The following is a 13,572-nucleotide window of genomic DNA, read 5'->3' as shown; positions in this document are numbered from 1 at the left end:
GTGGCTGGATTGCAGCAGCAGCGGCCCTCTTCTACCTCCCGACTTCCTGCAGCCCAGCCCACCTGGGGCACCTGCCCCAGGGGACTAGACAGTCCTCTGAGGGCAGGACACAGGGGAGTCCCTGGCAAAGGTGACAGCCAACACCGTCCCACTCAGGCTCACATGCCTCTAGTGCTGGGGCGCTCACTGCCTCTGTGTAATGTATTTGAAGAAAAATAATCACGACACCACAGCTGTAGCCCACTTCTTACCTGAACTCAAAGAGTTTTTTGGTTCCAGATTGACCCAAGGGTGCTTAACCCCAGAGCCCCATCCCCAGGCCCTTTTATTTAGAGACAGGGTCTCACTGAGTTGCTTAGGGCCTTGCTTATTGCTGAGGCTGGCCTCCAACTTGTGATCCTCCTGCCTCAGCCTCCCCAACTGTTGGGATGACAGGTGTGCACCCCTGCACCTGGCCTACCTCACAGTTCTGAGGTGGGTGCTTATCTCACTCTCGGATGAGGGAATGTTGCTCCAGGAGGTGGAGCAATTTTGTTTAACGTCTTAGGAGTAATAAAGTACAAAAAGCAGGACTTGAGCCTCCCCTCCCGCCTGCGGAGGAACATAGGAACCCCAGGAGCCCCGGGAGACGGTCATGGACGTGCACGTAATGGACAGAGTGTGGGGCAGGCCTGTGGGTGATAAAGAACACTCAGACGATCAGACAGGACGTGTGCGGTGCAGGAAGCAGGCGGGCAGCCAGAGGTGTGCTCCTGAACCTTGCTCAGTGGACCGTTGGCATTTCATTTCTTAAACCCGTTTCCCGGCTGCCTGGGGACCCCTAAGAGCACAAGATCTTCTTTCCCAGGCCACCTGGAAGCCCGCACACTGGGGCAGGCAGGAAGAGGGCATCCTGGGAAGGGCGTCCACAGGCCCCGGTGGGATCTGCCTTCCCAGACGCACACACAGCCCCGACCCGCACAGGAGGATGGCCAGCCACCGGCAAGCAGATTCAAGAGGGCACATGTTCTGCCCGTGGCTGGAGGCCAGGGGCAAACATGTCTGTGAAAGTCACTCAGCCAGCACCCCGGGCCTGTCTGCCCAGCAGCAGAGGGTCACAAAGGGGACATTCCAGGCTGGACATGGCCTCCAAGCAAGGAGAAGGCATAATATGGGGGCCTATCCCGGGCCCTGAGCGACCTCTGTGCAGACCCTACCTCTGGGCCTTCGTCTGGGCCGTTCCTCCCAGCCTGCACACGCTTCCCGGTTCTGAGCCTGTCCACCCTGGGGGATCGGGCAGATTCCACCCTCTCCAGCGACAACAGCTGCTCTGCCCATGTCTCTGCTATAGCTTGAGCCCCTGTGTCCCCTGCTGCGCCTTTGCGTCTACCTCCATTTGGGGACCATCCCCTGTAGATAACCAAGGGCTCCTGTGTCCTTGGCCCACCACCCACAGAGTCCCGGAGCCCTGGCCGCTGGCCACACCAGCACCAAGGAACAGGCCGTAGCGCCATCACCCAGCAGCCACTGCGGCCTGCGCAGGCTGGGCACTGGGTCCAGGCCCTGCCTCCTCCACTGGGCACCACAGAGGCTGAGAGAGGGTAGCTGAACTGCTCGGGGTCACCCAGCAAATGGTGGGGTACAAAACCAGATTAGCTGGACCCCAGCCTCTGTCATGAACCTCTGGAGAAGATTCTAGATGCATCCCAAGTACCTGGACAGCTAGACCCAGGCTCTGGACTGTACATGTCCAGTGGTCATCAAAGGAAGATCAACGTAAGATCCACTTTTTTTAATTTGGTACCAGGGATTGAACCCAGGGTGCTTAACCCCCAAGCCACATCCCAGCCCTTTTCTACTTTATTTAGAGACAGGGTCTCCCTGAGTTGCTTAGGGCCTCACTAAGTTGCTGAGGCTGGCCTCCAACTTGCCATCCTCCTGCCTCAGCCTCCGGAGCAGCTAGGATGGCAGGTGTGTACCACCCCACCTGGAAGCAGCTTTCTCTGTAACAGACTAGGAAACTGTGGCCGGGAAAAGGCAAGGGACTTGTCCAAAGTCAGAGACGGGAACTCCCAGCTGCCCCACTGCCTCCAGATCCCACGGTGCCTGATGCCCTCTGCAGCGACCCACCCAGCCTGGGGACACATTCTGCTGAGTGTTCTGACTCCTTGGGACGTCGCTGGACAAAGAGGCTTCCCCGAGGAAAGACAGGACAAGAGGCCAGGACAAGGGCGTGAGACGGAGCGGGGGTGCCGGCTGGGGACAGCTCACGGAGGGGCCTTAGCGCGTGGCAGGCGCGTGGAGCAGAGCGGCCGTGAGCAGGCGGCGGGAGGCCTGGCGCTTACCCACGCACTTCCTGTGCGCGTTGAGGATAAAGCCCTGGGCACAGAGCAGTGTGTGATTGACACAGGAGAAGGATCCCAGGGTGTTCACACAGAACTGTCGCCGGCCACAATCGTGAGTGCCCGCCAGGCACTCGTCTTGGTCTAGCCGCAGCCACGGGAGGAAAACAGAGTGGCCGTTAGAGCGCGGGTGCCAGCCACAGGTCCTCGGGCCAAGACCCGGGGGGCAGGACCCACCTGTCCAGGGCCTCCCAGCCCGTCCGTGGGACAGCTCAGCCTGGACCCAAGTCTGAGTCCACAGAGCCCCAAGATGGCAAGTGAGGCTCAGAGAGGGCAGGCGGCCCACCCACAGTCACACAGCAGGGCAGATCAGACACCGCCTCCTGCCCCCCCTGCGAACCTGCCCCAGCCCTGGTAACAGAAGGGGCTGCAGCCCCCAGTGCTCAGGGGGCCAGGTGGTCACAGGGACAGGAGAGGGGCCCAGGGTCAGAGCAGCTCAGTGGGCACGGCAGGGCTGAGCCCCTGCTGGGCAGACGTACCAAGATGCAGGAGAAACCTCACGTCTGCAGACGCTCCAAGAACCTTGGGGTTGTCACGGTTGGAGAGTCACTTTTTTTTTTTTTTGGTGCCAGGGATTGACCCAGGGTCACCAGAGCCCAGAGCCCGTCCCGCCTCCTTTGTGTTTTAATTTGAAACAGGGTCTCCCTGAGGTGCCTAGGGCCCCACTGTTGCTGAGGCTGGCCTCCACCTTGCCATCCTCCTGCCTCAGCCTCCTGAGTGGCTGGGTGGGCAGACGTGGCCACGCGCCTGGCTTCATTTGATCATTGAGAACACAGCGAAGAGGGAGGACATCTCCACAGGGCAGGCTGCCTGCAGCCTCCGGCCTCAGCTCTTACTTCCAGAGGACCAAGGGGGCCTGCAGACATGGGCACACTGACCAGTCCACATGGCCAGCAGAGGCAGAGTGGGGCTGGGCCCTGGGCCTCAGGTTGCTCATGGGGGCCAGGCTCAAAGGAATCCTGACCCAAGAGCAATGCCTTCCTCAGGCCCTCAGGGTCTGGGGGGGACAGGAAGCAGAGGACACAGTATCACCTGGTCCTGAAACCTGTCCCCACATGGAGAGAGAGACCTGCATGCTACCACCATGCTGTGTGATTCAGGCCAATCTGTTGCCCTCTCTGTGCTCACAGGGTATTTTTGGTCCACATGGGAACCCATCTCACAGAAGAGGTGGACACAGGGCAGGTTCTTGTTAGGACAGCAGGAGGGATGGGGCCATCTCTGCATGCCACCCACACGACAATGGGGCATGTGGTCTCTCTGTCCCTCTGATCTCTACCCAAGTGGGAACGTGGATGTACTTGCTGGCCACAGACTAATAGCCACCCAGACAGGGGTGACCCTCAAGGACAGGCGAGCTGAGATGTGGTCCATGAGCCAGGCCCGAGGGTCGCTCTGAGAAACACAAAGACCTCAGCCGGGTGCAGGGGCTCACAGGTGGGTCATTCCAGAGCTCGGGGGGCTGAGGCAGGAGGATTGTGAGTTGGAAGCCAGCCTCAGCCTCAGCCACAGCCTCAGCCACAGCCACAGAGAGGCCCTGAGCAGCTCAGGGAGGCCCTATGTGTCCAGAACAGGTCTGGGGACAGGGCTCAGGGATTGGGGGGGCCCGAGTTCAGCCCCTGGGACCAAAAAGAGAGAAATGCGGATCCTCAGGCCACCCAGACCTGCAGCTCGGGACCTCTGGGGAGTCCCTGGTCAGGGCCGCAGGGGACGGGGATGATGTCCAGGCTGCGTAGCATGGCTCCGCAGTCACCAGGAGAACGGGCGAAGGAGCTGGCCCTGGGCCTCAGGAGCAGGACGTGGGCCCACCCGGGGGCACCTCCCACATGGCTCGGTGACACAGAGTGACTGTCTCAGGGCTCCAGGGGGCTCTGTCCCAGGAGCCAGACCTCATGGACACGGCGAGGCTGTGGCCTGCCCCCCACCGCGACCCCCAGGTTCCCCAGGCAGCAGCAGCCGGGTCCTCACCTTCGCAGGACACGCCGTCCGCCATGATGGCGTAGCCAGGGAAGCAGGAGCACATGGCCATGCCCCCGACCATGCGGCACACCTGCCGGCACGGCCCGTTGTCTGCAGGGGGGACAGGGACATCAGGTGCCGCCCGCCACCCTCCTCCCACCACCTGCCACCCCCTACCCGCCACGCGGCTCCTCCCGACTCAGATCTGAGTTAAACAGAAACAAGCCCAGAGAGGGCAGAGGACAGTGGACGGGTGGACAGACGGACGGGTGGGAAGGTGGGTGGTCAGGTGGATGGGCGGGCGGATCAGTGTGTGGGGGGGGTGGATGGGCAGGTGGATAGACGAGTGGACGGACAGGTGAGTGGACAGGTGGGCGGCTGGTGGATGGACTTACAAATGGGAGATCATGAACACACTCCCGGCACCAGGAATGACCGGGTGAGAGGTGGCCTGAGTCTCCCTCCCCAAGTCCCCGGTGAGAGGACAGGGCCAGGTGCTGAGGCGGGGGCCACATGCCCAGCACTGGAGCCCTTGGCACCTACCTTGGTGGCCCCGGGACCCCCGGGGACACCACCCCTGCTCACCTTTGCAGGTGTTGGGCTGCGGCCGGGGCAGTGGGATAGTGTTGGGGGGCTCCTGGGCTGGCTCTGGGTTCAGCGGGGTCTCCTGGGCAGCCCCCTGCTGCGGGGACTCTCCGTCTGTGAGGACAGCAGCAGGCTCAGTCTTCCCCGGGCCTCAGCACTCACAGGCACCAGCCGTCCTTGGCCAGGGCCACCACAGAGACACCAACTCAGGGGTGGGGAGGACGGGAGGCGATTATCTGAGTGAAAATCCATGGACCACCAGGCACGGTGGCCCACGCCTGAACTCCCAGCAGCTGGGGAGGCTGAGACAGGAGGATGGAGTTGGAGGCCAGCCTCAGCAAAAGCGAGGTGCTCAGCAACTTAGTGAGACCAACAAAAAGCAGGGCTGGGGACGTGGCTCGGGGGTCGAGGGCCCTGAGCCGAGTCCATAGTGCCTCCTCAAACAGAAAAGAAGGAATCGCCCCCCGGACCCCTGCCAGGAAGGGGCCGTCTGCACCGGGGCCACCGAGATCCCCCAGAGTGGGCAGGCGGCTGACCCCTGCGGAAGGAAGCCCCTTCTGCCGGCCTCCCGAGTCCCCAAGCCTGGGGTCCCTAGCTCCTGCCGGTTCCCACGTGTGCACGACCAGGCCCCTTCCCAGGAAGGCCGCTCTGCCCGGGCCTGGCCTACCTGGGCGGCAGGTGCGGCCGTCGTCCTGCAGCGCAAAGCCGGGGAAGCAGGCGCAGCGGTAGGAGCCCACCGTGTTGACGCACAGGTGCTGGCACAGCTCCCCGGGCAGCAGCAGGCACTCGTCCTGGTCATCGCCGGGCAGGCTGTTGGCCATCTCCGCCTCTGGGCCCAGGGACAGGGCCTCCTGGCTCGCCAGGTCTTCCTCTGAAACTGGGGTGCAGGTCAGCGGTCAGAGATGGTGAGGACGGAGGGAGGGTGGCCGGCCCATACAGATGGACACCAGAGAGGTGGGGGAGTGGGGGATGGATGCAGGGGGGACGGATGGATGGAGAGAGAAAGAAATGAAAGGAAGCCAGGAACAGTGGCCCACGCCTGTTATCCCAGCAGCTCGGGAGGCTGAGGCAGGAGGATCGGAAGTTGGAGGCCAGCGTCAGGAAAAGTGAGGCCTAAGCAGCTCAGTGAGACCCTGTCTCTAAATAGGGCTGGGGACGGGGCTCGGGGACCAGGTGCCCTAGGTTCAATCCCCAGAACCAAAATTAAAGAAAAAGAAATGGACGGATGGGTGGGCAGATAAGTGGAGGGATGGGTGTGTGGGTGGTTTGTGGATGCGGGGACAGAGGAGGGCTGGACGGCTGGGTGGACACACAGGTGGGCAGATGAACAGACACGTCCAGCAACAGGAAGGAAAGGCTGGGGGCTGGTCCATGTGCCCCCACAGTCCCCTGTGAGTGACAGGGCCTGTCACCCGGGGGGGGTTGCTCAGGGGTTGGAATGGATTCAGCACCTCTGGACTCAGGGACAGTGGGCCTGGCTCCCCGCAAGGTCTGACCCGTCCAGAGACCCCGTGCCTGTCCACCCACCAGTGAGGTCTGCGGTGGCTGCAGCAGGGGATCAGCCCCCCCCCGCACAGGGAGGCCTGGGAGTGGGCGAGGGTCTGGGCGGAGCTGCCCTCTAAGGCTGGGGAGGCCCAGCCCGCAGCCCAGGCCTCCACCCTCCCGCCAGGACCCGGGGCTGGGCCCTGGGAGGACCCCAGACCCCACCCCTGGTGAACCTGGTCCTCAGGCCAGTGCTCAGCCAGAGCCCTGGGTGGACAGATAGGTGGACAGACATGCAGGTGGACAGATGGATGGGTTGATGGACGGTGGACAGATCTGTGGATGGGTGGACGGACAGATTCATGGATGGATACATGGATGGACGGACACACAGATTTCTGGATGGATGGACGAGCAGACAAGTGGCCACAGGCGCCCCGGCCCGGCAGGCGTCACCCACCTCTGCGTGGCGCAGCCTCGGGCTCCGGGGGCCGGCGCACCTCGGGCACGAGCGGGTCCTGTCCCTCGCAGCAGGACAGCATGGCGTGGCTGCAGGGGTAGCCCAGGCCGGGGATGGCCTCGCAGGGCTGGCCCTCGGCCCGCACGCGGAGCCCCAGGCCACAGCAGTCGCAGCATTGCTGGAGGGCAGGGGACGGCCATCAGCGCCTGCTGTTCCCCACGACCGTCCACCTCCCCGGCCTCAGAGCCCCGTGGCACAGGCAGGACCCCAAGAATGAGCAGGGGGCTCTGGAGTCGAACTTGTCTTCCGCCCACCCATGCCCTCCCCCAGGGCAGGGGCGCCTGTCCCCGGGTCCTGTGGCGCAGGACAGGGCCAGGCTAGTTTTTTGAAATAAGCCACAAATGGCCTTTTATAGAAAAAACTATGAACTCACCACCAGCCCTGCCCATGACCCCCATGTCCCCTAGGACACAGCAGTCCTAGTCGGGCCAGATACTGGTCTCCCAGGCCCCTGCAGTTCTCCAAGTGTCACCAGGCAGGGCTTTCAGGAGATCTTTTGGGGACTGACTCTACTCAGAAGTATATATTCTTGCTCTCCTTTGAGCGCACTTGTGATGGCTGGGGCTTTCGCAGCCATACTGAGCCATGAAGATTGAAGCTCTGAGCTAAGAACAGAAGCCTGGTCCCTAAAGCTGTCGTGTAGCTCTGTCTCATCTCAGGCCGTCAGTCCCAAAAAGAAACTTGGTGTCACTGTTTTTAAATCTGTGATGGTGGAGTGGTTGTGATAACAGCCCCAATTGTTCCTGCATTTTCTGACTTTGCCACATGCTGTTCCAGCTTCTCTTACTAAGCAAGTTAGCTGGGCGCAGTGGCCCACACCCATGATCCCAGCGGCTCGGGAGGCTGAGGCAGGAGGATTGCAAGTTGGAGGCCAGCCTCAACAAGTTAGCAAGACCCTGTCTCGATGTTTAGGAATTGTTAAGAAGGACTGGGGTGTGGCTCAGCGGACAGCACCCCTGGTCAGCCCCAGCACAGGACAGAAGGCAGGCGTTTCCAACCACCTAGTTGTGCCCATGGACTTGCTTTGGCCAAAAGGTGGAGACAGAAGGACGGTGTTCCGGTTTGAGCCGAGGCCACAGAAGGCTCTGCATGCGGCCACTGCACGGGCCCCGCCGGCCTGGGAGGAGGAGAGGCAACTGAGGGCAGCCTCAGATCAAGGGCAGCCCAGGTCACCTGTGGGCAGCCACCCGAGGCCGCCCAACCAGGAGCCGCTGACGGGGCACAGTCAGAGAGACGGATCCTGCCTGAGCCAAGCCTGGGGCGGTCTGCCGCCCACCAGAGCTGGCCGCTGCCGCGGACGCGTGACGTCCATGGACCAAAGACCCGTGTGTCCCCAGCCCCGCAAAGTCCCCAGTGCTCACGGCCATCGAGAGGCACTGAGCCCAGAGGCGAGGGGCAGACGGACTCCAGACCTGCCTCGCCACACGGCAGGCTCTGGGGTAGTGACCCCAGAGTGACAAGACCCAGTCGGAATCCTCTGCCCAGTGCCACCTGGAGCCTGAGAGACGGGGGTCTTCGGTTCCTCCCTCTTGGCCCCTCTGACTCGGGACCGACACCCTGGTCCTCTGCCCTCACCTCAGGGTCCACACCAAGCCCGACCTCCTCCTTGCTCGTGTTCAGTGGGCAGCCGACCTCTCCTTCCCAGCCTCCCCTGCAGCTAGGCCTGGCCCCCAGGCCATCTAAGTAGCAGTACAGAGAACAGAGGGGATCTTCGAGTGCCCACGGACACAAATGGCACTGTATCTCACAAGAGCCAAGAGCAAAAGGCACCACGTGGTCACTGAAGGGTGGATGGACCAAGAAAATATAATCCAGGCAGAGAGTGGAGTACTATACAGCCTTTAAAAAGGAAGGGAATCCTGACCTACGCTATCACGTGGATAGAGGCTGAGGTCGGTGAGCCCATCTCAGGAGGATGGCACCATGAGGCCCTGACACTGTACAAGGTCCCAGAATAAGCCAATTCACAGAGCAGGATGGGGACCAGGGGCTGGGAGGGGCAGGGGCTGGTGTTGAGTGGACACAGTCTCCATGCGGGAAGATGAAGGAGTCCTACAGAGGGAGGGTGGGGACAGCCACGTGACAACATGAATGTGCCCCAATCAGGCTGAGGACCCCACCCCACCCCTGTGCACCTTCCCCTCCCTCTGCCCTGTCACCGCCCTGGTGGGCTCTGACCCCATCTGTACCCACCACCCATTCACATGAGACAACCATTCACAACGGTCCCCACAGGGATCCCGGTCATGGCCCTCAAAAATCCCCCAGCGTCCCGTCCCTTCACAGCAGCGCCACAGTCCCGCCAGCGACGGACGGACGGGACCTGCTTGGTCACCTCTCAACCTCAACCGCGGCCACCCTTGGTTTGCTGGCTCCTCTCAGCCACGCCCGGGCCACATGACCCACATCCCACCACAGGGCCTTGGCACCTGCTGCTCCCTGCCCCCAGAAAGACCCCCATGCCACCCACCAGCCTGACCACGGCCCCCAGGGCAGGGGGCCCCCCAGGCTCACTGCCACATGCCCAGCCCCGAGGCAGCCCATGCTCAAGAACCTATGGACCGATGGCCAACGCAGCTGCTGGTGGGACTTTCTGGGCGGGTGGCAGGTCCCCCGACCCCAAATGAGCCCCAACAAGGAACCCTGCAGAGGGGGGCTGCCCGGCCCTGGAGTCCACCCGTCCTGGCCGTCCCTGCCCCCGCCCCCGGGCTTGCCTTGTACAGGGAGACGCCACAGGTGTCATTGTCCTCGGCCCCACAGGGCCCGCCCTCCTTGGCCACCAGGACGCCGGCCAGGCAGCTCTTCTCCTTCAGGTAGGACGTGCAGCAGTATCTCTGGGCCGTCCTGCAAGAGAGGTGGCTCAGCCGCGGCCGGCTCCTGTTCTCCCAGGGACCCTCTCGGGGGGTGACAGTCCCCATTTCACAGACGGAAAGTAGCAGCCGGGCACGGTGGGCACACCCGTCATCCCAGGGCTCAGGAGGCTGAGGCAGGAGGATCGTGAGTTGGAGGCCAGCCTCAGCAACTCAGTGAGGCCCTGTCTCTAAATAAGTACCAAAAACACAGAGGGGAGGTGGAGGGTCTCAGAGGACGGACCTGTGTGCAGCTCCGCGGCCCCGTGTCCCCTTGGCTTGAACACAAACACTGGGTCTGTGTCCAGCTGGACTCGAGGCTGCACGTTCCTGACCACGGAGGACCAGGCCGAGGGGCACAGACAAACCAGCAGGTGCAGCGTCCCCAGCGGATGAGGCTGTAGCACAGTGGCCACCAGGACAGCTAGGTTCCAACTCTGACCCTCCATGCCCCCAAACTGACGGGACGGCAGAGAGGACAGGGGGCTGGACACCAGAACACAGGGCCTGCTCTTGGCCGGGCTGGCAGCGAGCTGTGGGGCTCAGGTGGATGGAGCGACCTCTCTGAGCCCTGCCTTCCTTGTCCAGAAAAAGGAGTCGGCTGGAAGAGACGGCTTCTATGCGACAGAGAGCTCTGCCGACCTTCCCTGGGCCTGGCAGGGGGCACTGGCTGGGAAGCAGCAGGGGTCCCAGGGGCGGGGCGAGGTCAAGCCACTGGAGACCCCAGGGAGGCTGAGGACAGAGAACTCCTGGGGCTGCTTCTACATCGGGGCTGCAGGGTCCCCAAGGGAGTAGTGTTCAGAGGTGGCCGTCAGCAGGAGGTGACTGGATCATGGGGACTGACTCAGTGGGCTCAGCCAGCGAAGTGCCATGACATTTTTTTGGCCACCAGGATGGAACCCAAGACCCTCGACCCCCAGCCCTCTGTGCACCATATTTAGAGACAGGGTCTCACTGAGTTGCTGAGGCTGGCCTCCAACTCGTGATCCTCCTGCCTCAGCCTCCCGAGCCACTGGGATGGCAGGTGTGCGCCAGGGTGCCTGGGGGGACTCATCACTCTAGTGGACTCTTGGAAGGTGGTAGACACGCAGGAGGTGGGTCCAGCTGAAGAGTGGGCCCTGGGGGCTGTGCCCGTGGGACCAACCCTTGCCCACTCCGTCCCTGGCTCCTGGGTACCAGGCTGTGGGCTCCATGCTACCATGTGCCCGCCAGGCGCCAACCAGGACGGGACCTCAGAGACCTGAGCCAAGGTCACCCTCCCGTCCCTTCTGCTGTTTCTTCTCTGGCACTTTTGTCACGACGCCCCTGCAGCCCCAGGTCAGGGAGCACCACCCGCCAGCGGCGTGGAGCAGGGGACGGGGACGGCTCACCTGCAGACGTCGCCCTCGGTGCCCTCGGGGATCCCTGTGCATTCGTCCCTGAGGATGGCCCACTGCTGCCCGGCCGCACAGCACGTCTCCACCAGCTCCCGGGTGGACCCTGGGGATGGCCAGGACACAGTCACCACGCACAGCGCGGGCGGCTGGCCACTGGCCAGACCTGCCCCCAGGTGGGGGGCACGGTGCCCACTGGCAGCTCGGCGTCACCGTCGTCTCTGCAGAATGGCCTGGGTTGGGTGCCCCCGCGGGGTTGGGAGGGACACAGACAGTAACTGACGAGGTCACCCAGGCTCAGAGGGGTCCGAGTGACGCTTCCTGGGCCCAGCCCCACGAGTCTTCCCTAGAGCTGTCCCCAAAGGAACCAGCAGGCCACAAAGTCTCCAGCTCTCAACCTGAGGGGCAGCAATGGAGGGGCTCAGCGTGAGCGTGTGCCCGGCACCTGTGAGGCCCAGGCTCCGTCCCCAGCACAGGACTAGATGGACAAAAGGTGTGTGCATGAAGGCCTTGGTTGAGACAACTGGGTGGACCAGCTACTGCCACCTTCACTGCCTACAGAACAAAGACTTGCATAGCCCAGCGCCACGGACGGAAGGACAGGCGAAGCCACCTCTAAGATCTCTACAGCTGACAAGAAATCACCATCAAAGAAACACACGTGTGCAGGGCCCCATGCCTGTCCTCCCAGGAGCTTGGGAGGCTGAGGTAGGAGGATCCCAAGTTGGAGGCCAGCCTCAGCAACTCAACAAGCAAGACCTAGTCTCTAAGTAAAATCTAAAGAGGGCTGGGGACGGGGCTCAGGGGTTCAGCACCCCTGGGCTCCATCCCTGGTACTAACAGGAAAAGAATGTCACGCGTAGGCTTGAGGTGCCTGCGGCCAATGAGGGACAGATGCTGCGAAAAAGAGGGAAGCAGAGGTTCCCGAGGAGCGTCTCCCCTTCCACAGAACAGCCTCCATCCAGTCCCCACGCACAGAGCTCCAGGGGCCAGATGGTGGGGGATGAGGAATGGGAGACTATCCCCTGCCCCCACACTCCCACCCCCTCACTCCCAGCTGCCAGTTGGGGTCACCTTGGTGGGAGGGATGGACTCAGAGCTGCCCTGGGCTCTGCTTCCCTCCCGCCCAGAGCTGTGCTGCTTGGTCAGTTTTCAGTCACTGTGACAGACGAGCCGAGACAAGCGGCTTACGAAGCAAAAAGGTTTACTCTGGCTCAGAGTTGGGGAGTCTGCGGTCCACGACCGGCTGGCCCTGTGGCTTTGACCTGTGGTGGCACGTCACAGTAGGAGCTCGGGAAAAGTGCTCGCCTCGTGGGGGTGGCAGGGAAGAGAGGACCAGGTGGGCACCGCCCGATTCCCTTTGAGGACAAGCCCCGGGTACCTCAAGGCCACCCTGAGGCTCCCCCACCTCCCACGGGCTGGGCTTTCACTCAGGCTTCTGGGGGGACATTTGCAACCCAAAGCAGAGCAACTGCCCACGGGCCTCTCCGAGCCACAGCCCCCACCCCCAGCCCCCACCAGGGACACACCCAGGAGGGAGCCAGCTCCCGAGGCCCTCACCCTGGTCCCCATGGCCACCGACCGGAGCTGCTCCTCATTCCAGATGGTCCCTCGGCCAGGCTCAGCCCTGTCTGCGCAGGGGGGGCCGCACCCGGGTCCCTGCAGGCTCGGAGCCCTGAGACCCCGCTCTCCTGCCCTGTGCCCCCGGCCCCACGCTGACCCGACACACAGTCCCTTCCTGAGGCTCCTTCCCAGCCCCGACTCAGCCAGGAGGGGCCACTGGCGGGGAGCCGGCTCGAGTCAGGCCTGCAGAGCCCTGGGCAGCTCCCTACCTGGCCCCCGGCCTCCGCTCGTAACCAGGGGCGGGAAAGAACAGGTCGCAGCAGCGAGCCTGTGACTGCTGAGTGTTTAAAAAACGATTTGGATTATCTGCCAATATTTATCAAGTTGGAAGCTTTTACATGAAACTCCCGATTCCAGCTTCCCTCAGCAAATCCAAAGTTCTGCTGTGTTTCTTGTCACCGGGGATTGAACCCAGGGGCTCTTGACCCCTGAGCCCCGTCCTCAGCCCTATGCTGGATTTTATTTAGAGACAGGGTCTCCCTGAGTTGCTCAGGGCCTCAAGTTGCTGAGGCTGGCCTCCTAACTTGCGATCCTCCCGCCTCAGCCTCCAGAGCCCCTGGGGTGACAGGTGTGGGCCACCGTACCTGCAGACAATCCACATTCGGGGCTGGGCTGGGCCCCCACGCTCCAGGGCCAACCCCTGAGCGTGTGCGACAGGCTGGAGGGCAGGGACCTGGAGCAGGACGAGATCACCCAGCCCCACCTTAGTGGCCCGGGAGCAGGAGTACCACAGCCAGACCCTGCCCCTTCTGCTCCCCTTTGCCACAGGCACCCACGGATCCATAGCCTCCCTGACTCCA

The 13,572-nt window shown here is 62.8% G+C and overlaps 1 protein-coding gene across 2 annotated transcripts in view; it reads right to left on the bottom strand.

Annotated features, from left to right (window-relative positions):
- The window catches only part of Fbln2 (fibulin 2), a 39,271-nt gene that overhangs the window by 10,664 nt on the left and 15,035 nt on the right, over positions 1 to 13,572 (bottom strand). Inside the window, exons 3-9 of one of the 2 annotated variants that reach the window (XM_046458732.2) lie at positions 11,147 to 11,255; positions 9,642 to 9,771; positions 6,868 to 7,045; positions 5,593 to 5,802; positions 4,926 to 5,039; positions 4,350 to 4,451; positions 2,325 to 2,465 (exon numbers count right to left, since the gene is read on the bottom strand). In XM_046458732.2, coding sequence (XP_046314688.1) covers positions 2,325 to 2,465; positions 4,350 to 4,451; positions 4,926 to 5,039; positions 5,593 to 5,802; positions 6,868 to 7,045; positions 9,642 to 9,771; positions 11,147 to 11,255 — 984 coding nt within the window. The remainder of the gene's footprint in view (positions 1 to 2,324; positions 2,466 to 4,349; positions 4,452 to 4,925; positions 5,040 to 5,592; positions 5,803 to 6,867; positions 7,046 to 9,641; positions 9,772 to 11,146; positions 11,256 to 13,572) is intronic. The other variant, XM_046458733.2, reaches the window with a different exon arrangement.

This window comes from Marmota monax, unplaced genomic scaffold, assembly GCF_021218885.2.
Source record: "Marmota monax isolate L192 unplaced genomic scaffold, Marmota_monax_Labrador192_F-V1.1 WCK01_AAM20220418_F8-fsc00370, whole genome shotgun sequence".
Taxonomy (NCBI): domain Eukaryota; kingdom Metazoa; phylum Chordata; class Mammalia; order Rodentia; family Sciuridae; genus Marmota; species Marmota monax.
This window is presented reverse-complemented; position numbering and strand designations above follow the sequence as displayed.